At 40.2% G+C, this 25,487-nt stretch overlaps 1 protein-coding gene across 17 annotated transcripts in view; it reads right to left on the reverse strand.

Annotated features, from left to right (window-relative positions):
• The window catches only part of EYA1 (EYA transcriptional coactivator and phosphatase 1), a 169,890-nt gene that overhangs the window by 69,470 nt on the left and 74,933 nt on the right, over positions 1–25,487 (reverse strand). For 4 of the 17 annotated variants that reach the window (XM_074577255.1, XM_074577256.1, XM_074577254.1 and 1 more), the window contains 5 exons: positions 16,826–16,875; positions 15,228–15,355; positions 13,310–13,372; positions 2,145–2,225; positions 160–229 (listed from right to left, as the gene is read on the reverse strand). In XM_074577255.1, coding sequence (XP_074433356.1) covers positions 160–229; positions 2,145–2,225; positions 13,310–13,372; positions 15,228–15,355; positions 16,826–16,875 — 392 coding nt within the window. Of the gene's footprint in view, positions 1–159; positions 230–2,144; positions 2,226–13,309; positions 13,373–15,227; positions 15,356–16,825; positions 17,086–22,419; positions 22,900–25,487 lie in introns of those variants that run through there. The other 13 variants (XM_074577260.1, XM_074577259.1, XM_074577257.1 and 10 more) reach the window with 10 other exon arrangements.

Raw genomic sequence — 25,487 nt, forward strand, 5'->3', positions numbered from 1 at the left:
TTAGCATTTAAAAAAAATATTTTTTTTCCCTAGAAGCTGCTGCGGTTTAAATTATGACTTAACAGATGGACCCAATTATTATTTTAAATGAGGTTAAAATCTGCCTATTTCAGTTATTATTATTACTACTACTATTATTATTTTTAAAAGATATCATACTTGGAAGGGTAAATCTGTGGTGGGGAGAACTGGTGTGTTTGTCTTGGGCTGAAACCACTGCTTCCAATTGCTGCACCAAGGAGAAAAGAAAGCACACAGAAGTGTAAATACACACACCAAAGATAAATATTATTTTTCCTAATAGAATTTCAGAGTATTAACAAGATTTTAATTAAATTCAAATATCATTGATACCTTAGATAGAAAATAATATTTTATCAGGAACTATACAAGAATGCTTAACATTAAAATCTTGATTACGAATTTCAAATACTAAATTGCCCCTTTGTACAACTCCTGAGCAATAGTTTACTCTTTGCTCGCACACAGACAACATTTTCAATGCAAACAACCTATTTCCTAATGGAAACATTTCCCTTCATATTTTCAAAGGATTACTGATATCTCAAGTGCAACATTTTATTAACTTTTAGAATTTTTAAGACCTACATTTTATGAAGGAGCTTTATGCGTGCCTCGATTGAAAACATATGGCCAGCTTCAGAGCACGTGCCTCTTTTTTTTTTTTTTTTTTAAATAATTCCATAATGCAGACGATGTATTACCAGATTACACTTCCTTCTCTCTTTCCCCCATCTTATCTGCTTTCTAAAATACTTTCAAATCACTCAGTATTGCATAAAGATGTCATGACCACAGAGAAACTCTTAAGCCCAGGAGGCTAAAGAGCCGGCTGCTCCCCGGCTCTGCTCCCGCTGCCGACATGCCAACCCATCCTCATTTCTTTCGGTATTTGTGGGTGCTGCCGGGAGCGTGGCAGGTGTGCCAGCGCGCTCTGCTCTGGGCGTTATTTTCGGGAGCCCTTCCCTCTCTGGTTACCGTTTGGGTGCCATTTCTCCTCGAGGTCCCAAAAGGTGGGTTTTGAAGCCTTTGCCAGGAAGGGGTCAGCGGCAGGTTATGAGACTACTGTAAAATCGGACAGCCGGAGAAACAACAGGCACTATTGCTAAGTACTTGGAAATAAACAAGGCACGGATAATTACCCTTTGCCAGCTACCCCTTTCCTGGCCAACTACAGGGAAAATCCATCATCTTTACACTCTGGGAGTGCTCGCGAAGCACAGAGGGAAGCAGGGAATCTCTTTCCGTGCCTTCCACACCTGATAGTTTTTCTTTTCTGTGGCCCGTGAGGCTGCAGATATCTCAAACGTTACGGTCCGACCTTTAGACAGATCGCCACAGATGTACGTAGCTACTACTAAACATGCTACCTTTTCTTCTTTCAGAGATTTAAAATACTCTAGCAACCTTTTTTCGCCTTTCAAGTTTGATAGTTTCATACTCAACAGCACGCGCAGAAAATGGAGGCTGTGACAAGACCAGAAAAAGAGTCGGCTACTTGGAGCCTGACTGGTTGTGAGATGTCAAATTTTGCTACTCTGGAAATATAATCCCATGACGTAGTATTAGATCCTTTTTTTAATTTGATTTGCACCATAAAACAGTGTGCTAGGACTACCACAGTTAATCCACAGGTATGCAAAACTGTGCAGACATCTCAGGATTTTCTCACAGTGTTTGTCTCCTGCGTGTTCAGCAGCTAAGATGTGTTTGGCTTCCAGGAAGAAAAAAAAAACAAAAAGCCCGACAAAAGAATGAATACCTTGATGATAATAATAAATTGCAATAAGTGAGGAAGACCTACCCCTCAATGACAACGCTAATCACAGAGGCAGGTATGTTTACTCACAGAAAACAAAAGAGTAATTACTCTGGGCCAGAATACTCCCTAGTGAGGCTCCCACCAAAGACACTGATGGACATCAATAAGGCTGATGCTGTAATGCTCCTTACTCGGGGAAAACTCCTATTGACTCACACTGTCTGAGTACGATGAACAGAAATAGGCATAAGCTGCAAAGCGCACAAGACTTTTTAACAGCTGTGCACAGGTTTAGACCACATGGGAAAAGAAAATAGTAAATGAAGAAATGCTGAGCTTAAAACCTTTGTTTTTTCCTTACCTGATCCTGAGAAATTGTCTAAAGACCCGTCTGTGGTAGTAGTAGTAGCAATCTCACTGCTGCTCATTGGTTCTGTTTTAACTATAGAAATATAAATAAAATATATTCTATATGCACCTAATGTTCTTGCACACGCATGCACACACACTCACTACAGCCACAAATTCAATAAAACAGAAATCTGCCGAAAATGTTTTAAATCATGGCTATCGATATTTTGCATGTTATGTATTTGTGTATACAAACAATGCAAAGTACTGGCAGCTATGATTTACACATACATATAAAATGATCGAGAGGGTTATTTCTGTCCCCAAGGAATAAGAGCCACTGTAACAAACCAAAAGTCCCCATGCAACTCTCTGCACCTGTCCTGATTCCTCTTAATCCTGCAGACCCAACAATAAGGGCCCACATTTAGATCAGGTCACACAGACATTTAAAGGTCTGAAAGACAGCAATTTGAACAAGACAAAAAAGGAAATAATTTTCAAATTAGTTTCTCTGAGGGCTGTTCACTTATTTTTTTCCATCCAAATAACTTTTCAGAGCAAAAATTTGAGAATTTGTGATGAAGTGAAACACTTTCCTCATGGTGGATTTCTCCTCTCAAAATGAAAATCAACTTTATACTCAGCAACCCTGAATAAACAAAGGGGACCCAATCCTCACAGATACTTCAAAGAATGCTTTTCCATTTTATTCCCTCTGCACCCACAACCCAACACAGCTGTCAAAGAGTAAAAAAAGAATGACAGTAAGAGAGATTCTCTCCTGGCTCATGCTGCTTCATAATTAAGTAGTAATTAATGACTTTTAATAAAGCCCCAAATAAATAAACAAATTTCCCTTTCTGTTACTCCAGCACAATCTCAGTAACAACAGTATTCCGATCCATGGGGCAAGGATGGGGCTGACCTGGCATGGGTGCACAATACCTACTCCCAAGGAGTTATCAGATCAGCACGGCAATCTTTCAAATCCACTCTACATGCCTAGCTTTTGGAGTTACAGCACACCAAAAGACACTGAGGATGACGCTTCAGAAAGCAACGGAGCTGGTCTTACTATCAACAACATCCCACCGCTTTCGCTCTAGTGGACACACACCGTCACCGCTTCCCACGCACCAGCGCTGGTGCATACCTGACCTTTCAGGGAGGCAGTTCAGTCACACTGCAGAAAGCGAATCCAAGAAAACCAAGGTAAACCATATCCTATTTGACGTGTGAAGCCTTAGTGTCATCTTGACGTAGACGTGCGTGTGTGCATGTATGTTTGTCTATACATACACGTTCAGGAATTGCAACCATCACTAGCAGAAACCCTTCTGGTGCCAGGTTTGCCAAGGGTGAGGGAGAGGCGCTTTCCCCTTTTGACAAAGGACCTTTCCTTTCCTTGCCAATCCAAATTCTTATTTCTGCATGCCTCGCTATTTCCTTCACCTGACCTCATCCAAGGGATTTACATGCAATCTCTCAAGATTTTACTAATCGCCCACTATTTTCTTTTGATTCTCACGCAGGATGTTTTGTCTGCACATGCTAACTCTGGAGATCAATACCTGCTCCACACAAAACTCTGCTCTGTCTGCGTTAGCAAGCAGTGCAGTAAGAAAAGTTTCATGGAGTGAAACAGTTGTCACAGAGGGTCCAGTATCCACAGTTTAGGTATTGGGGGGTTACTTCATGCTAGGTTTTAGTTTTGTCCCAAGCACCCACCAGCAGCTGGAGAATGTTAGCTGCACTCCTGCAGTGCATCTTTTTGGAAATAAGTGAAGTCCAAGAGACTCCACAAGGTGAATTAACGTGTGGTAAGAAAAGGTGGCCAAGAGGTCCACTTCAAGAGTGCACTCATGATCTGAACTACAACTCTGATACAAATGTATTTCTTAAAAACACAGCATATAACATATCCAACATCCATTTCATAACTAAATACTAAAAGTCTAACACACAGATGCAACAAAATATTTGTTGCAAAGTGTGCCAAGTGTCTATCCCAAGTAGTTTTCCAGAAACTACCAGATTTTTAGAGCAAGTTCTAAATGGTTTGTCAATCTAGATACCAAGAATTATAGCATCTACATTATCTTCTACTTTTTCTTAGAAGTTTATCACAGCTACATATTACAGTCAGACTAATACTTCCCCCCATAGAATACTCCAGCTTTCCCAAAAATTTGCAAGTCCTCTGGACCTAATTTCCATAATGCAATTATACTTTTGGAAACAACAATGAAAGATACTTTACTCTATAGCTGGGGAAGGAAAGGAGAGGAAGATGAGGCAGATCAACGCAACTTGGGGTAAAGGGTGGAAGATTTCAGAATATGCTTTCTCCAAACTCTTCCCCTCTTTTCCACTGGAGAAACAATTCTTCTATATTCCTTCTAAAATAAATTATCATTTGGATCACTGCAAATGAGCAGTCTGAGGAGTACACTGAGCCACCTCACACAATATAGAGACCCATTTCTTCTAGATAAAGATTTCTAGGGTAATTTCTTTCTAAGTGGATGTAAATGCCTCTCTTGCGATTGGTTTAAAAGCCTACTTCACATGCCTCTGACACTTATCTGGATCTCAGATCCTTGTTAAAGATACCATTTTGGGAAAAACCTCATCAAAATGGAGTTTCTGCCTCTATAACTCATGAGCAATAGTTCAGTACAACTGTGTTTGTAACTGATTGTTATTTACTAAACATATGACTTTTGAAGATACAGGAAAACCCATATGAAATCCACTGCAGTACTTTCTTCATGGAAATGAATTTTAGTTGCTGACTGAAGTGCTCACAGATTTTTCATAACAACTGTTCCGTAAATCTCCTCTCTCAGCTGTTGTATTTCCTCGATATATGAAAAAAATGCGATAAGAAAGCGGTTCACATTATTCCTGATCTGGATACCCATTAGTAGGGTGATAATAAATAAGCCCTATTATGCCATCTTTAGAAACAACCATGACCTTAACAGACTTTGTGCCGCAGCTAGTTGGGAATTTAATAAAGATGGATAGGAACTGAAAAGCCCTCTATTCCCCAAGCATTTTAATCAAAATGCCAGAAAATGACCGCGTATTTCCTTCCGTCTGAGCCTTTTTGCCAGTTGGAAATATTCACCACTGGATTCTCATTGCAAAGGAAGGTCTCTCGTTTGCCCAAGACAAAAACTGACCTGCAATGGAGCATATTTCCTCCCAGAATCACGGGGAAAGAGAGCTGCAAAGGGATTTCTTAAGGTTACAAGCCTGCCAGTCCATCACAGCAGCACGTCAGTAATCCGTGTCTATCATGAGAGACGTTCTGAGCCGTCCAAGGAAGCAAAGCTTTGGATGGGCACAGATCTGGCCCTGCCACGTGCTCCTTAAGCACGCTCTGGATTTCAGCTCTCCACATTTTCCATGACAATTAACATTTCTGCAACGTGTCCTAAGCTTTCACAGGATGACACTGGCCAATCAGTGGGAATACTGCCATAGCTACGCAGAACGCGCCGCTAGCTTGATGGTAACTGCCAGCAACACACTCAGCCATGGCAGAGACCGCAGAAAAGTGAAACAGGAGAGTTCCCATTTCTCCTGCTCCTCTATCAGAACAGAGGTGCAGATTTATCAGACTTGCATTATAGAGACAAACCCTGATTTAGAAAAATGCTAAGTTTTAGTGCCGGCAAAACCACTCAGGTAACAAAACAGATTATCAATAAGAAGTAAGAAATCTAACGTATCCCTAATCTGCTGCAAAAATTCAACCGTTATTTAGAATTACTGGTACAGATTTGGTTTATCTACCAAGGAGCTTAAGAAGCTATGTCGAAAGAGATATTTTCCCTCCTTATTTTTCTTTTCTAGTCATTTATGAGACTCTAAAAACAAGATTTAAAAATAAACCGTTTAAGAAAACAACACAATAGAATAACAGAAAAAATAGGAGTAGTAGACAATAACACACATGCTAACTCTGAGAAAAGCACAAAAATTCTGAGATAGCATAACTGCAGATCCAACATTATATCAATTGTGAAGATATCTCTTCTTAAGACACTCAGAGATTGCAGGGGCCCTCTTTTGTCAGCCATATTACAAAAGGTGGTTAAAAGTTATTTACGTGGCCATTTCTGAACTCCACTGAGAAAGAGAACTTCAGACCAGAACCCACAAGTTTATGAGGTTCATTTGCCAAGTAACAACTTTCTGAGCTCACAGCTTGTCATGCAGTCACTGGTGTATAGAGCAGAAAAAAGAGCGCTCTGAGGAATGAGATGCTGGCAGTTTTAAATATGGATTTAGAGACCTAACATTTGGCCATTCCTGACACAGAAGTCATACGAATACATCATAAAGATCGCACCTTCAGTCATGCAAGAAGTAAGGTTTTTAAATATATTTTTAAAATTACTTTGATTATCTAAAATACATATAAGGCTTGCTTTACTGAACTAGTCTTTTTTAACAGCTATGCCATATGCATTAAGCCAAATATGCTTGACTTATTAAATTGGTTTTAATTTTGCTGTTTTAAGACTAAATTAATACTATAATGTTATATTCTTTGTATTATACAAATAAGGGGGCGAAACGAAATCATTCCTGGCTGACAGCTCTCAGTGTTCACGGGGCACAAAGAGTCTCAACAAAATAAGCGAGGCTGTTAGTTTGTTTATAGACATACCTATAAATACGATCTCTAGCCCTGCTTTGGTTTGTCTCTTGGTGAAATCTTCAAATAATGTTAGCAGTTAAACACCGGCTAGATATCTGGTTTAGTGCTGGTTTTGGCAGTGTTACGTTGATGGTTGGAATCAATGATCTAAAAGGTCCCTTCCAACCTAGACAATTCTATAATTTTATGATTAAATATTTTATGTTTCCATTACCATTCATACACTGTTTTGCTTGATACTATACTCTTTCTGTACCCACTAGAAGCCCAAAGCTCACCTGGAAGCTCAAAGGTAATTGTCACTAACAACAGGACAAAAATTCTACCTTGAATCTCAGAGTTGATGATATTTTGAAGATGTTCCTGCTCATTGCAGAGGGCTTGGTCTAGATGACCTTTAAAGGTCCCTTCCAACCCAACACATTCTATGATTATATGATTTTCCATTATTTTATTGAAACTCTCCTCTGTTTTTACTGAAGAATCCTGCAATTATAAAAGGTTACTAAAGGCTACAGGTTACTTATAAACAGATTACTCAATTATACTAATTCCTATCCAGGACATTATTCCTTTTATCACAGACTATCAATTCATCAGCTCCTGACCATGACGCCTGATAAACTTACTTGCTTCTGCTTCTCAAAGCAGAGGACTCTTCCTGAATCTCATTGTCTGGAAATTACCAGAAGGTAATTACTACAAGGTAATTTCCAGACTAAATTTATGTTTAGTTTTCAAAGAAAGTCCCTGCTCAAAGCAGCACATTCTAGTTCAAGCCCAGACTGTTTCCGGCTCTCCCCTCCTCTGATGAGAGAAGGCTTCAAAACTTCTGCAGTATTTGGGCTGCAGATAGCACCCAGCCTTCCCTGCACACACGGCTCCCCCAAGACCCTCATCTTCCTCTTACATTATGCATTACAACTGAAAGAGCTTTAACTTCATTGTAGCTGCTCATCTAGCAGTAAAAACCTTAAATTTACAAAGAAATGGCATCATCGCTACAGTGCAAAATCAGAAAAATTCAAAACCATCTGGATGGAGTCAAGTTTTGATAGTATTTGTAGCTGCTAATCAAGATTTAACCTGGATATTGATCTAAGAAGTAGAGTCATGGGTTAAAATAGTCTTATTCACTGCAGTTAGGAGACACGAATATCTGAGTCAAACTAATGTTCTTACCCCTTCACATTCACTTGTCAATTTAAACCGAATGATTGTATCTTTCCTGTCCAGAGGCAGCATATATCCAGAGACAATCCTTTAAGAGGCCTTATTACCTATTTCCTTTTTTATTTTTTGCCTTCATAAATCCTCAATTGGGAATCTGACCATGGCAACTCCCCTGCACGCGTTTAACAGTTTGCACATAGTCCATCTAAAATATCCATACTCTTTAACCAAAGCCAGAGAGAACAGCTACACAATGTCAGAGCCCCAGCCACTGATAGCAAAGAAGGTTGTCTTCAGCTGCCTTCTGGGAAGACGGAGGGCTTCAAGTGAACAGAGAGTATCGTGGATAAGTCAAGCCCACTCTGCCATTTGGGTGTACAAGACGCAAGACTGAGACATGAAGACAGAGGCAGAATGACAAAGCAGGTGGGACCTTTCATAAATGGGAAATAATATCACTTTTGGACAGGGTCTGAAGTCCAGGACCGCCAGACTTAAAGCTAAATTCACATGGACAAAGAGGGACAGTGCCAGCTTGCATTCCTCTCCACCCAGCAGCAGCAAACTCCCCATCCTGTCTTATCAAACTAGGTGGAACAGGTACTTCCCTCACCAACCAGGGGTCAGATAACACAGCTAACCCTGAAGTGTCACCCAGTTTCATGCTTTTTCATCTACCTGTGACAAGCAAAACCCCTCAGAAGATTACAAGATGCAAATGCAAGTGCTAAATCATCAAGTCACAAGTCTCTGAAGTCGCTAAGGCTCTTCAAATATCACCCTACTGTCTATTAAGGTGTGAGCTTAGACTGAGATGCTCTACTCCTGTTCCCTGGAGTTTCTGCTGGTGCACACCAACAGCAGGGCTGTATTTCCTTCTCATCTGTGTTACTGGACAGGCGGGTGATATTTCTATTTTATGCTGGGCAATCATGCGATTGCACACATGAAGATCGTGGTAACAGGCTGGTCCCACTGGAGAGACACCGCACCTAGTGCAACGTGTTGCAGTTACAGTTTTCGGTGATGGAGTGAATATCTTCACAGGTGGAACAGGTTGCCCAGAGAGGTGGTGGACACCCCATCCCTGGAGACATTCAAGGCCAGGCTTGATGAGGCTCTGAGCAACCTGATCTAGTTGAAGATGTCCCTGCTTACTGCAGGGGGGTTGGACTAGATGATCTCTAAGGGTCCCTTCCAACCCAACACATTCTATGATTCTATGATTCCACGATTCTTGACATCCCGCAGCCTGTGCAAAGCCACCGTGCCAGCAGGGCTCTGGGACCCTCAGACACACTCAGAGGGTGCTCTCACATCACCACGCTCCATCCACAGTCTGAAACAGCATGTGCTGTGAACACATTTAAGAGAAGCTTGCAAAAATAAATAATATTAAAATAATGGGGCTTCCAAGATGTTCCATTCTTCTTCTTTTTTTTTTTTTTAAGTCATTTGTCATTTGGAGTCTTTTCTTTCCCTCAAATGTCTGTGGGAACCAGTATTGCTATTAACTTTTTGCTTAAATGAGGTCCTTTCTTTCAGGAAAATTTTATGGGGGAAAATGAATTGGTGAAGTTTTCACAAAGCTTGCACATACATACAGAAAAGACAATAAATATATAAATATTTATTAGCCAGTCTCCTCCTCAAGACCTTGCAACAGGAGCTGCTGGACTGAGCCAACAGAGAAGTAGACAAGTTACTTCACTGGCCAAAAACCTATAAAAGAGGAATAATAGAGCATTATGCTACGTGTGCTCGGAACAGATGGAAGGACTCGTGGGGAAACAGGAGAATAAAAGCACAGATAAGACAAAGAGTGTGGAAGGAAGACAATGTAATACAGCAAGAAGAAAAAGGTGAAGAGCAGGGAAGAAAAGATAGTCCAAGTCAGCCCCTTGCCTTCACATAAATGGGTGGTGATGTGTGTATCATTTTCATCCCCCAGAAGTGGCAGCAGGTTGAAGATTGTTACGAGCCCCTATGGACCCCCAGGTTGCTTGTGCCAGTCTGGGGCCTGGCACCACTGCAGTCTTTGCCTCTGGCCACACAACTGTCCTTTTGCACTCTTCTGGGATGAGTAAAGAAGTTAGCATCAATAGTTCTTGATACTAACACCCTACTAAAATGCAAATATTAGATTTACCTTTAGTGCGCTATGATTTCTGGATGTCTAAATATGGAGGTATCCCTGTATCAATTACAAGTTTCATACCACCAAGCTCTTCCTCACAAACACAAGTCTAGAAACTTCAGCATACATAATTGGCAGAAACTCCAGCAATGAGCAATTGAAAGGTACCAGAACACAGACGTCTCCCAAAGGAGGATCATTTTGTCCGCTTGCTATCAGCTACCACAACTTTGCACCTCAAAGTACACAAAATTATGAATAACTATAAAAAAATATGAATAACATACAATATTAAAAATCATTCACTGGCGATGTGCAGGCTTGACTGCAATACTGAAATACTATTTTGAGTGCTACAAAGTGTTGTTAGAATTACAACAAATACTTAACATATAATTTACTTACAGAAATCTACATCATGTGCCATAACAATGACCAGCTCATACCTTCGCTATGGATTTCAACATCTTACTCCACCATTACTTCAGAAAACACTGGAAAACATTTCTTTCTCCATTCTATAATATTGCAACTTGACAGCAAACATACTCCACAGCCATGCCTTTTGAAACCCTGAAGATGGATTTACCTTCACCGGAGTTAAAACAACCTTTCTAATGGCTACCCATTATATAGTCACGTAGTGGGGAGCTTTGACTGCCTTTGTGTGGGATCTCATTCTCATGTTGCAGCAGGTACTTAAAGAGAAAGAGCCTTTTTTTTTTTTCCCAAAAGAATTTTGATGTCCAACTCCCTTTGAAGCCTCCCTTCCTATGTATCTTTGAAAATCTGATCTTCAATTTGTTATCCGTTTTCCCTTCCCGCTTGATATGAAAATGCCTTCTCTTCTTCCTTCTGAACACTCAAAAATGAGGGCAGAAACAGCCCCATGCTCCTAACGTGAATGAAGTGTAATTGCTTGGAAAACCATGGCTCCTTCTCCCAGTCTTCATCTATTCTTTTCCATTCCAGTTGCATAAAACATCATCATGATGGGCCACAGGCTTCTGTGTAATCCATCAGAACTGATTTACATTCTTTAGGTAAAAGTAAAGATCACTGCAGGCAGAAACTGGATGCAGTTATCTGCTATGGAAAACAGCTTTGCTACTCCTTTCAAATTTATTGATTACTCGCAGCCTTTCCCCTCTAAAGTATATCCACCAAAGTGGGCACTGCTGTTGGAATAGCCACTAGCTGTCTGATAAAACTTAACGAATGGCAATTTTATTAGCTTCTGTTGTTATTGTTTCTTTAACTCCTTCAGTATCAACCCACCACAGCAATTTGCTGACCAAGGAAGAATAGAGATAAGGCACGACTATGAACATTTTGGTCCCTACTTCGATTCTCTTTTTTTTTTTTTTTTTTTAACAGATTTTCTGTTAAAGGCAATTTATACAGGGCCAAACTTTTAATGGTGTCCAGTGTGTGCTCTTCCCTACAACAGAGGGTATTTTGCAGAAAAACTCTTAGAGAGATCACAGAAAACTCAGATACTGCAGTATTTATACCATCAGCTCCATCCTGGCATGCCAGAACTGATTTTTCTGAGTGTCTTTAGACAGGTATTTTAGTCTTACTCCTCTGCATTTGATCCTGGGAAATCTCTGACTGGTCAGGGTCTATAATTTCCTTGTTACTTCCCCATCACTGGTTTGAAGACCATGCTGCCTGGCCCAGACAAGAGGAATTAAAAACCCAAGCACCAGCAAAGTAAATACTTCTTATTAGCTATGATTTTTTTAAATCAAGATGTTAAGTAAGTCCTACTTTCCCCTCACCATACATACATGCAGAGCTATGAAGACGGTCTCATGATCTGCAACAAACTTAAAAGAATAGCGTTTGTTCTACAGAAATCACTATGCTCTAAAAGGATCCCATCGAGGAATTGCTATCTGAGACAAAAAGTAGTAAATCAGACTTGTTTAAAAATGTTTAGATAGAAGGAAATAAAAACCGGTCACCCAAAACTCCCTGAATTTCTTTGGCTGCGGTCCTTGGCCAGCACTACCTGGTTAGTTCTGCACTACAGTAATTTTGCTCTACTAAAGTGAAATTAAACACACAAAGAGTTATTATATGAAAGCTGCACACAGAGATTAAACTCAGACTCAATCACCCAACTAAATCTCCATTCAGTGCTTTGAAAATTTACCACTAAGTGTGAAGCTAAAAATATTAGCTGATAACTGTGAGCTATCTTCCAACCACATCCTCTTGTAGAACAACATCAATAAGAGACAAGTCTGAAAATGTGCCTTAGAGGAATTAATAAACATTTGTTTGAAACAGGGCCATTTCACTTTGGGACAGGGTTGGGGGTTTTTTTCTTCTTCTTTTTTTTTTTTTTTTTTTTTTTTCCCCTCCCCCTCATCTAGCAAACATATCCTGAACTTCAGGGTATGGAAACTTGCCTAAACCACACCCATAGTCAAATCAAATTTAACATATCTTTACAAGATATTTATAACATGCAAATACCTGGAGGCCCTGTTTCTCGTTCACATGAAGGTCCCTTACGCCAGAAAAGAAGGGCTCTTTCATGTTAGTGAGAATGAGCGCATAGTAGATTAGACGTCGGTTTCACATATTATATTTAACATGTGAAGCTTCTGCAACCCACATCGCCACTCCGCGTGCAACAAGCAAAGCAAACCACACTGCAGCACTTCAAGAAAGGTGTTTGGCAAGCCCTTATGACTGCATCCTTACAGTCTGCCACTTGTGTCTCAGCAGCATTCTGCTTCAAGAATCTCAGAACAAATAATTTTACTTCACCTTTTCATGAAAAAAAAAAATAAGAAACCCTTGCTTCATTCACTCCGTTTTTCCTTAAGCCGGTTTAGCAGCTCAAGGAACCTAAAATAACCATTTTTTCAAGATAAAACAGATGAAGAGCAAAAATTCCACCTTCATATACTTAGGCATCTGCTTCGCTCACCAATTTTGTCTCTTGGCACACATCTAATTCAGAAATAAATTATCCAATTATTTTTCTGTCTCAAACTTTTCCTTATTTGCCACTTAAGAGCAATCAGAGACAGGGATTTTCAATTTAGGAGGTTTTTTAGACCAGAATCGCCAAGCACAAGCTATTTCTTGGGACGCTTTCATGGACAAGATCTGAAAAAACGCATGCTTGAGCACCCACGCCTGCTGCACCCACTGCAGCCACCCAAACCTGCGGGGGTCTGTGCGCTAGGGCTTAGCAACCAGTCTGCAGTGCTGAGGAGGGTCATGTCACCTGAGGGGAAAATTGCAGAGAAAAGCAAAGCGTTGGGCTCCGGCTCAGAAGGTAAACGTGTATCACAAGTTAGGGCTTTCTGGGTAGAATTCCCCCAGAACTAATAAGCCTGAGCTTTTTAATTCTAATGTCAAATAAATAAATTATCATGGTTTAATCTACTATCTTCGATAAACTCTGATACCTACTGAGAAACGGGGATATTATGTCCAAAATTATTTGCTACCTGAGGTCAGTCCATGAGTAGATACCATATACAGCTAATTTCCTGACAAAGTGATATTAAGCACCCGATTTTCCAGCGTGTGTGCCTGCACACAACTACTGAGAACAAAACGTCGAGCCAGATGGTGAGTGTCTTTCAGTCTTTCAAGGAACATTCCCTATTTTTATGCTACTAAAGAACCTTCCAGTTCCATAGAAGTTACAAAAGCTGGTGAAGTTTACAGCAAAGGCTTTCGCGGGCAAAAGGAATTTTAATTTGAAAGGGTCGAGCAATTTTATCCTGTACCAAAACTGGTACCTGACGTATGTTATAAAATAACATAATACCTGACAATATGTTATAAAAATACAATAATATACTTGTGTATTAAAAAGGAAGAAGACTCATCTGTGGACGTGAAATATTTTTCTGCTGAAACTACATTAACACATCAAGCACTTTATTTATTCTTTTAAAAGCTGCTTTTTTTCTTTAGCATGTGGCTTAATATTTGATTGCAGCAATACTTATACAGCAATAGCAAAAAGTAAATTATACACAACTCTGGCACAAACGCCTGTTAATCTGATAACCCATAAACCCTCCCCACTACAGAGGACTCCAATTAGAATGAATAACAGAAATGTTTGGGGAATTGCGGGGGGACGACATCTGTTTGATTGACATGTGCCTTTCCTGGAAGAATGCAACGCACGTCCATAATCCTAAACAGTCTGACAGCACTAGTATGACCCAATTCTTCAGAAAAAAAAGGCATACCTTTGCTACAACAGTTGTTTAACTATACGTTTATATGGAAAAGTAATATTTGAAGCTGCGTGACTCTCTTTTCTCGTAATGCATTAAAATATCTGTTCACATAGCTAGCCAAATGTCATGTATGATCTTTCCTACTGTTGCCGTAAAAACGTTGCAGGAACGAGTATCTTTCGCTGCTTATTATATAAACCGTTCTGTGTTTCATTATATGTATTATTATATGTATCGTATATGTATTATATTACCGGCAAAGCCGTTAGGTTGTTCTGCTGTTAGTACTCTACTGAGAACAAACATAACTTATCAACTGCCTGACTGCTTCTTGAAAAATAGGTATCAGTTTACCCCATTGAATTACTACACCTGTTTGAATTTTGGCCACTCCATCAGAGCAGCAAGCTAGCCCGAGGAAATTTCGACACTTAGTTTTATTAGCCTACTTGACGAAACTTTCATAGCCTTAGGAGCTTGCAAAAAGTGAGAACATAAGAAATACCAAAATAGTGGAAAAGACTGAAAGACTGCAGTTTGTAGTACGACAATTGTAAAAACCTCCTTTTTTTCTCATCGCTAACCTACCCTTTCGGGGTTTTTTTAATATTTTTTTTTCTAAGCCCTGCGTATACTACCTGCTCAGTCCAGTCAAACTTCACGAAAGGAACATAAACCTGGCATGAAAGCTATTGCTGAAACTCGATAATAGTGACTACTGATAAACATTGACCATCGGCTCTATACACCATATTACAAAAACACGTAACACCTAAAATAGTAAAACATTTTCTCTGTACGGCTTACTGACTGCAAGAACACCAATGCAACAAGGAGAAAAAAACAAACTATGAAAGACTGAAAAAAATGGCGGCTCACCTTCTGTGCCATTGGGTGTCATGGAATTATTATTTATATGGGAGTTATCAAGTTTTGGACCACTGGGGGATTCACTACTACCACTTAGTCGGCTGTGTGGGCTGGCTAGATCCTGCATTTCCATAGACCTGAAAACAAGATGCAACTAGTTTTAGTGACATATTCACCATGGATTACAGAGGAATTACCTATATTATACACCTGTGTCTATCACCGAGACACAGCCCGCTATTAATCAACCTCCCGAAAACAGTAAAAAATGAACAGCTTCTGCAAACTTGATATTTTCTAGTGCTAAACTCATTTTGTAGCCCCCCACACAACTGACCAGCTACCGTAATTATTTTTGGAGCTTCTAACAGAATAAAATTTAGATACGGAGTACTGCACTTTAAACATCGCTGTCACATAGTATTTTTAGATAAGTAAAAAGACGGAATCACCGATACACGCAGACATATATTTTCTTAACAACAAATTAACACTCTGCTTTTTCAAGATTTACCACTCAGTGGCAATATAAATGGGCCTCCAAACCAAATAAAACACTTGAAGCAATTGTGGAAACCTATCATCTACTGACAGGGAATGAGATATTCCTGATGTATGTGTTTACTCTGGCAAACTACTTAATTGTTCCTCTGTTTCCGTTGAAACAAATGCAGCATTAAAACATTATTATGTCTGCTCACTTGTTTGCTTTGCGGATTACATAAAGCGTGCCCAATTGAAAAGGGATCTGACCACCATACAGTGAATCCATACAGGCGTTAGTGTGCCTTAGCGCTCTGCTCTGTCTCCGCAGCTGTCGCTTCGCCAAAATAAGAGGAGAGCAATTCCGATTCAAAGGAAAAATTAAGCATTCATACAGCACGCAAGCAAATAAATATTTCCTATTTGCGTTTTTAATAGCCTTATACAAAAAGGCCCACAGCCACCGCCACCGCGATACACCCCTTGGTTTACGCTGGGGAAGCTTATGATTGAAGAGCCCTATGCTTCTGTTTCTTTATACCTAAAAACGTTGATGATGTTATTTGATGTACTCAGTCTAAGTAATTGCTCCCAGTAGAAATTTCAGAGGTTACTGCGCCTCCAAGGCATCCGAACCAGTAATCTTTCTGCTTAAAAGAAATGCTTAGGCTCTTTTAAAGACTATTAAAATTATAAAAAAGATTCCTCCCACAGTAATGGTATAAATATCCTTAAGCGCTACGCGTCATTTCAACTATGAAGTTTTCACATTTTAACTGAGATTTTAGCACAGGTTCTAAACACAAATCCTTCATTTTAGATTTCAAACCTAAACCAATCTACACGTAAGAAAGATGATATTGCACTGAGTTTGAAAAGCCAGCATCTAATATAAAATTGAACGCTATAGTGAAAAAGTGTACGTGCTCGTGGTTTACAGATTCGGTTGCACGCACGTAAAAGCAACGCTCCAGCACTTACTCATCTGCTTAATGCAGAAAACAGGAATAAATATTTGCTTATCACCTGAAGTAAAAAAAAAAACAAAACAAAACAAAACAAAAAAAAACAAGAAAAGAAGAAAAGGTTTGCAGAAAAATAGCAATTTTCAACAAAATCCTTACCTGCAGCTTGAGGAAACAGCAACATCTGAACTGGTTTGGGGCTTCTGCACCTGTAAACCAGGGAAACAAACAGAAGCCTCTATTACTCTGCTTTACTACGAGGCCTTAATTTAAAGAAAGTATATCACCGCGGATGACAATTCTGTCCTTTAAACCCAAAAGGAGAGGAGGAGGGCGCGGTGCCCGTGAAAGGCATATTGTCTTTAAATTGAAGGCTCAACTGTTGTTTCCCCGGCAGGTCTCTCTCCCTCCTCCCTGTGCCGGGGGACGGCGGCCAAGTGACGGGATAGTGATTCATCAGGGGCCCGTGACAGCTGCAGAGGGGCTCACTCCTCCCACGGCACGGCACCGCACGGAGAAGGTAACCCCAGCACGGGCAGTGGGAGCCGCTCCAGCCCCAAGCCCCCCATCGAGCATCCTGCAGCCCTCTCCCCTCTCCTTATCGCTGGCCGGGTTATCTCTCCCTCCCAGCCCCTTAACTCTTGACAGCTTCTTGCCCTCGTCGCCTTGGCTCTCCTCTCCCTCCGCTCTTCACCATCCTTCCTCCGCGCCTGGGCAGTGGGGAACCCACAAGCCAGCTCACCCCAAAGGCAAAGCAAGACGGAGAGGCTGAGGTTATTTTTTTTTTTTTTTTTGGCGGGGGGACGGATGGGGGGACACAACCTATGGTAAAGATCTTCAATCTGTGACCAACAGTATTACACAAGCCCATCTCCAACCGGGGTGAATTAAAATAAAAACCCCGCACGTTATTGCACAAGGTCTTACTCGTAAAAATTCCAGTCGCTAATGAGATTTCTGATAAAATGGCTTAAAAGAACACTTCTGGCTAAATAAATAGGAGGAAGCTGTAGCATTTACCTCTGAGGTCACTCATCAAAAACAGGAATCTGGTTCCACTGGGAAGCCCAGCAATAATTTTCCAGTTAAATAAAACAACTCCTTTTATAACTCAGGTGAGCAATAGATTTTCATACCCTATTAGAAAAACACTGTTGCTTTGCTAACAGATCTCTGTAGCCAGCAATGATTGTCAGCAGGTGATAAAACCTCAGGTGAAGATACGCCGCTAGACACTGTTAGCTTAAAGGCACACAAAAGCTTCTCCCGGTAAGGTATATATCCTCTTAACGTCTGCACTGAGAATCCTTCATGTGCATTTCCATTCAACCTGAACTGACATCTCTTAAATGATCACACAGCAAAGACAAGAGAGATGAGGCATTTTAAGTGCCATAAAAATCATCCAAGCAAATCCTACTTATGTGTCTGCAGGGTTTGGGGTTTTTTTTTGTTATTTTTAATCACAGACAGAATTACTACCAGCAAGAGTAAACAACTGCTAGGGGCAGCCAGGCAATGCAGAACATTACAAATGATGTCAAGAAGCATGCAATAATGCACGCTGTAAAACATCAATCTTTTTATAACCGGGTATTTGAAGTAAGGCATAACGTGCTTTTCAATACATCGTCGCATGCCAAATTAAACTGCATGAGCAGATACATTCAGAAGTGCTCATTTTGTTTTAAAGATTTTTTTTTCAGTTCTTTACCCCAGAAACTGCAGCAGAGTGCCTTAGGATATGTTTCTGCTGCTACTTCTAAACACCTGGAAAAAATTATAGGTGAGAACTAAGTTTGCTTACAGAGCTATCTTCGCTCCCTCTTGCACAGGATCCTTAAAAACATATCTTTTATAATAGGAAAAACTTCCTTTTTCAAATAGATGCTTTAACTAACTGGTATTTTCCGAAGTGCGCTACAGTATTATTCATACTTCACTGAACTCTAAAATACAATTAATCCTCACTATTTTATTTGCCCAAAATAAAAAAATAATAACTTCCGTACACTTACAAATATATACATATACGTGCACGTGTGTGTATAGCGAGAGAGATTTCATTTAAGGCTTCATGGGAGAGGGCCAAAAAAAAATAATCCAGCTCATTCAAAGTGAATTAAATATATACCCTATATGTCCTCTAACACTCTATGATTTGTGAAAGTTCATATCCACAATCTTCATTTTCATTAGACATACTTTAGATATATTCCTTTGTGTCTCAAGGATTATTTAAACCATGTGTTGCACGTTACCATATTTAAAAATGACTCTTTAATCAAAATAACTTTAAAACAACTAATCCTCACTTAGGCTGGTCAGCTGAATCCACAGAGTGGTCCAGGAAAAATAAATCTACTCTCAAGAATGCGAATGCAGACAACAATTAGACACAGATGTGAGTGAAATTAGTTACAGTTTACAAAATGCTACACTTCACATGCTTTCAGTTTTTTATGTGTAGTACAAAATTACAACGTAGTAAGGAACCACACTTATGACGACCGGTTCATAGAATAAAAACATTTCTGGGTGGCGTGTGCTTGCTCTCATACATTCTCCCATTTTGCCAACACATTTCTGGATAATTGAAGTTCTGCAACATAACTCACATATCAAACAAAAAGTGGGGAAAAAAAGAAATGCAATGGCCTTACCCGGCCAGCCAAAAGGGCACATTAAAAAAAAAAAAAATCAAAAAGAGAAAAAAGGAGCTGTCACTCACCCTTCGTACTCTGCGCTCCGCTTAAACTAAAAATGCCTTGTATGATAAATGACATAGATATTCTCCTCTGTACCTCAAAAACATTACTGTGTATAATTTGATTGTTGGAAGTAATGTTCACATCTTTCCCCTTAATATGGATTGCAGATCTGGGCACTATACAGTACATGGTGAGAAAAAAAAATGACAATGATAGCAAAGCTACTTAAAATTCATCCATTTAAGAATCTTAAATCAGTAACATCAAATTCTGATTAGTTAATGAGGTCTTTTAAGTTTGCCTTTTTTCTAATTAAATTTATAATTCTTCACAGATGTAGGTTTTGTTGATGTTCAATTTGTCTCTCTCATTTTGTTAAACCTCACATAGTGCTCCACCAATCCATTGAATAGCCACATTAAATCTGTTAATACCATGCTCTTCAACCCCAGAAATTATTTCCAGAAGGCAAACTTGCTTTGAGAGATCATCAAACAAGACTTAAGGTACACATTTTATCACATTTTCCCTACCACAGAGCTCAGGATGCGGAGGAAAATTCATGACTTTTGCACTGTTTATTATACTTTGCTAAATTACAAATCAAAAGCATCTGACAGAAGATCATGTATGAAGCCAAAAAGTTAATAATGTTCTGTGAAAAGTAAACTGTAAATGGGAAGGGATTCTAAATTTCAGCAGCACAGAGAAAATAAAATGTAGGTACTTGTCTAAATTACAGGTTTTCCACAGTATTTTTGCTTGCTAGGAGCAATTTTTTTTTAAATGGCTATAATTCGAAACATTTTTCCATCTGAAAAGAAATTTTCTATGTGAAAATAAGAAGTTAACCCAGAAAACTATAGCCAGCACATGCGCTTTTTCTTAAAACAATTCTAGTTTAAAGAAGCAAATTTCAAAGACAATGGCAATTTTCAAATCAGTGTTCCTCTGTAGGAAAAAAAAAAAAAAAAAATCTGTCATTTTTAGCAGGGGGTGGAGGGATGGAGAGAAGAGGACTTTCCCCCCAACAGCACTCTTTGCCTCCTTTAAAGCACTGTGCAATCAGTTATCTACAGGCGTAAGGGCTTCAACAGCCAAAATGTTATAAAACTAAAATGCAAATTGGCTACAAAAAGGCACCTCGCTGGCAACACATAAAACTTGGTAATACTTTCACTCCTCCAATAATCATATGGCTGGGCTCTAAGTGAGGAGGTAGACCATTTTCACTAGATACTCACATCAAAGACAAACTGCACTTATCAAACCAGAAGCAGGTAATTACGGTTATTTCATTTTTAATCACTAGTTTAAATTCTTCTAAAAGTGCCGTCCTGCGTGCTCATTTCAATACGCTTATGAATGAAACGTTTTGAAACCCCAACACTTTCTTCCCTTTAAGAGAGAAGTACTACAATGTGACAATGCTCCCATTATGACCAGCCATTTAAGAATGTCTTTCTGCTTCTCCAAGATTTTTTTGGCTCCCGAGAAATATTTCATACTTATTGCAATTCAAACAAAATGATTACTCATTTTCTTTTTTTTTTTTTTTTTTTTTTTCCCCCTCCTCTCTCCAAAGGCGAAGCGTGACTCAAGCCGCCTGTCACTGCGCAGAAGTGCTGAGAGGGGATGGCTGCTCATTTCCACACCCGACCAGGCCTTGGGAAAACTCCGACAGCAGTGAGGTGCTCGGATAAAGGCTGCCTGTCACCGGTTCGTGAGCAACACGTAAAGCGCTGTGTGCATACGTGTTCACACGCATAAAAGTATACAATGTGTATGCACACGTATATACTTACAGACACGTATACACACATTATTAATTTATTTTACACACCAAACCAGCAGTCTGCATCCCGGCAGATGCTTTGCGAACCCATCTCAGTATGGGATGGAAAATAAAACATCCTTTATGCGTGGTATCCAACATTAAAAACTTCCAGTGATGCACAACGCAGCATTTCCACTTTTTATCGTGAATTTCTCTCTGTGATCATTTTAAAATTTAAACAAATGGCATGAAATATACCATCCTCTTTTTTCTGAAAGCTTTTCTCTCTTCTGCATGCCTCATTTTTAAATGTTTACTTACCAAAAAAAAACACAACACCAAAACCCAACCACCTTCTAAGAAACACTTTTAAATGCGCTAACACCTTTACTTTTCCAGAATAAACTTTTCACTGCAAAGGGCAGTCCTTCCTCTCCTTGGTGTTTGTCAAAAACACCGACAGAAATACATACTTGGGGATGTTTTGTGGGTCTCGGTGGCTCAAAAGCAAGATGTAAATTTAATGAGACTTCAAAAGGTCTTTAACTTCCTCGTTCTAAGATCATTGTTCTAAATAAGCCACCGAAAATGTCAATAAACATCAAATATTTCAGTTGTGTAGATGTTTATTCTGTCATCTTGAAAAGTTCTCCTGTGGGGATCTGTGTGTTTTCCTTGGTGTTCGGAAAACTTAAACACATTAAGCAAAAGGATTTCCTGCTTCAGAAAGCGCTGTCAAAATCTCTGTCAGGCATTCTTCCTTCCCATTTTTTTTTATTATTTTTCTCACGCTCTCATGTCTCTTTCAGAAAGGTCTACGGGTTTCTATACAAAATGCCTATTTTTTAACACATACACACCCCCCCTCCATTTAACATCTCACCATCACGTTATTCCTGTCTGCCGAACCATTAAGCGCTCTAGGAAATCCAACAGGAGAATCCCCCCCCCCAGCAAAAAAAAAAAAAAAAAACCCAAACCAAAACAAAACCAACCTGGCCGATCACAATAAACAGAACCGCCTCACATCTGCTTTGCGGGAAGCCTGCAAACCCCAGCCTGAAACCCGGCCAAAATTAACTGCTGCCCCTACCCATTTCTAATTACGCGCTGAGCTTTCCCCGGGACGGCAGAAAACTCCGCGCACCTTCCGCCCCCGCCGCTGCGGAACTCCGCGCTGCTCCGCAACCGCGCTATGGCAATCCCCCCCCCCCCCTTTTTTTTTCTTTCCCCCCTTCCCCCCCCCCTTTCTTTTCTTTTCCTGCCTTTTTCCTCCCCGTTTCGCTTCTCCCGCTGCCCCGCCGCTGTCAGCGGTCCGCCCCGCTACTCACGCTGCCGGGGCGCGCCGTCTCCGCGGCGCGCAGCCTCCGCGCCCGCGGGCTCAGAGCGCGGCGGCGGCGCCTCCCATGGCGCGTCGCGGTGCGGTGCGGCGCGGTGCGGAGGGGCGCGGAGCGGGGCCGCAGCGGGCAGACAAAGCCTCCAGCCCCGCCGCCTGTTTGCTCAGCCGTGTGGGTCTGCCCAGGCGCTGCCTGGGGGCACGCTGCCGCTCCGCGCCCTCTCTCCTCCTCTCTCCCCTTTTCCTCCCTTTTTTTTTTTTTCCCTTTTCCCCCCGCTTTTTTTTTTTTTTCCCTTCTCCTCCTTTGGGTTTTGTTTTTGTTTTTGTAACGCAAACCGCAGCTATTCTCTCATCCCAACCTTATTGGTTTAAAAGCAACGACGGCTTTTAAATGAGGCTTGCGCGGTCTGAAAAAGGAGGCGGGGGGGGGGGGCGGAACGCAGCCGGGGCTGCCCTGCCGCCCTCCGCCCGGCTGCGCGGGGGATGCGCTGAACGGGCGCCGGAGTTGCGCGGGGGCTGCGCGCCCCTGGCAGGCGGTCTGCTTCCCCCCCCCCCCCCCCCTTCCCCTCCTCCGCGCCCAGAGCCCCCTTTTTGCACCTTCGGATCAAGTCGCGAATCCCCTCGGGTCCCTTCCTCATTAAAAAAGTTTTAATTGTTGCGGAGACGCGTCCCCCGCTTAGCGAGCCGGGTTTAAACAAAAGCCGTGCTAATAGAATAACTGGAATTAAACCAACGTTATATCAATGAGAGAAGCTAAATAAGGATACTCACAGAGGCTCTTAAGCATACAACCAGCACGCACGTCTGGACATGCCGTTTTGATTGGATATGTAACAGATTTGTTCTCAAATATCTGAGATTCTTGCAACCTTGTAAAGAAAGGGTCTGCTAAAACTATTTAAGCCAGCCTTCTCCAATTTAAAGGTATTTATTAAATAAAGTACCTGGAACTTTTTAAATGCTTCCAACCATGCAGATACGTGAAAAACCTGTACTTTTAAAAACAACCGTAAATATAATCAAATTTGTATTTTAAATTACTGCTACTCGACCTACTAAATTTTTAAAATTTAAAACCGTGTAAAGGCCTTTTCCGTAGACCTTACAAATATTTCCGAAGCAGAAAGAGACGGCTGCAAAGAGTTAAATTTGTGCATTAAGTAACAGTAACTCTTTAAAGCTTAGCTTTTACCAATCAATAAGTAATTAAATAATTTAATTAGTAAGCCATTAAACTGAAATGGGTTTATGATACATTTCTATTACAGCACTTTCGGTTGCTCGTAATTCAAAAAAACTCTTTTAAAAATGTATACATTATGTTAAAAAACATTGTAATGTACTCAATAACTAAATTTGACCAGGGTTCTCCAGATCATTTCCACTTTGTAGGCAGTATATTTCAATTCATGTAACGCTTATTTTTCTACACTTTTTCAGTACACGTAATCCAAATATGATGAGGAAAACAGCATCATGATTTGCAGTACCAAAAAAAGAAGTCTTAATACTATGCCAGGTCTACAGTACTAAATAAAAAAAAAAAACCAACAACTTTATACTGTATAAATAGATTCCAACAGAACTTTTTTTTTTTCTTTACAAAAATCTGCGGTTATTCACTGCTAAGATATCCTTACCTTCAATTAACTAATCTGTGAATGAAAGCAATACTTCTAGAGGAGAAATGTCTTCTGGCTACTACATCCCAGTAAGCGAGACATTATTTTGTAGCAAGTACATTGGGAATACTTCGGGAAAGCAGATCAGTTTGCAAAGCTACAAGTCAACCTCGAGGCTGGAAAGGCACCTAGGATTTCATTTTGTTTAGCGGAGAAAAGGGATGTCGGGACGGTCACACACCATATATGGGAACCCAGGTCAAAATAAGCAGCTTTCAATTGGGCCCGTCTGCGTCGCCAGCACAAACACAATCCCTTCACTTCTTTATATTCACAAACCGCATCTCGTGCCAAGACAACTATTTATGATGGTCTATATTAAACTGTGAAAGAACTACAAATTACTTATTATGGAGACATGCAGTTTTGTCAGGTAAAACTCACCAAAACCAGGAAATACAAGGCTATGCCATCGTTCCGAACTATGTGCTTTTCGGAACAGCCACGATCCTCTGGAAAATGCTTACCACTGAAGTCTTTACCAGTGTTAATAAGATCATTTTTAAAAAACCCCACTGAAGCCTATATAGAGTTAAAAACACATGTCTTGCTTCACTGTCTCTAGGAGCTTCATCTATTAGATGAAAAAGATCAGGCACATACTTTTAGGAAGAGAAGCTCATTTTTTTCTGTGGAAAAACCTCTCAAAAACACCATATTGTTGTTGTGAGGTACCATCTGAGACTGGAAAATGTAACTCAAAAGCCTCTCTCAAAAATAGTGATACTTAAACAATGCTATGGAAATGAAAAAATGATTTAAAAAAAATATGACTGCAACTACCAGTGATGCGTGTGAATTTTTGCATAAATCTACTTCATTCCATATTTGAAAAAAACTCAAATAGCACAAACCCTACCATTCTGTGATTCTGTGTGAAATATATGAATAAATTTTACTGTTTTGAATGTAAAGCTTACCGAAGCAGGTTTACTGTTGGTTAGAGTTTGTAGTCCCTAAAGGGAGTTTTGTCTAAGTAATAACTTCAGGAGTGTGCCCAGTCTCTGTATTTAATTAAACTAAGGCAGATCCCCCACACACACATACAGAGCTTGATGATGTGATGATAAACACGGGATAAATTACACAGAGGCTAAGATGATCAGAAAAAGGGTGCTGACGATGCATTGCAAGAAAAGAATCAGCTTTGAATTTTTAATCTCTTCTGTAGTATGGCATGTAGGCAGTATGGGAACCGAAGCCACATAAATGATCTAGATGGGGGATATAAGATAAAGTGGGGTCCTCTGTGTTTATACAGCCATTAAACAGTGCCTTAAAGTTCTTTATCTGATGTCTGAAGATTGGACTTCAG

Source organism: Larus michahellis, chromosome 2, assembly GCF_964199755.1.
Source record: "Larus michahellis chromosome 2, bLarMic1.1, whole genome shotgun sequence".
In the NCBI taxonomy this organism is placed as follows: Eukaryota; Metazoa; Chordata; class Aves; order Charadriiformes; family Laridae; genus Larus; species Larus michahellis.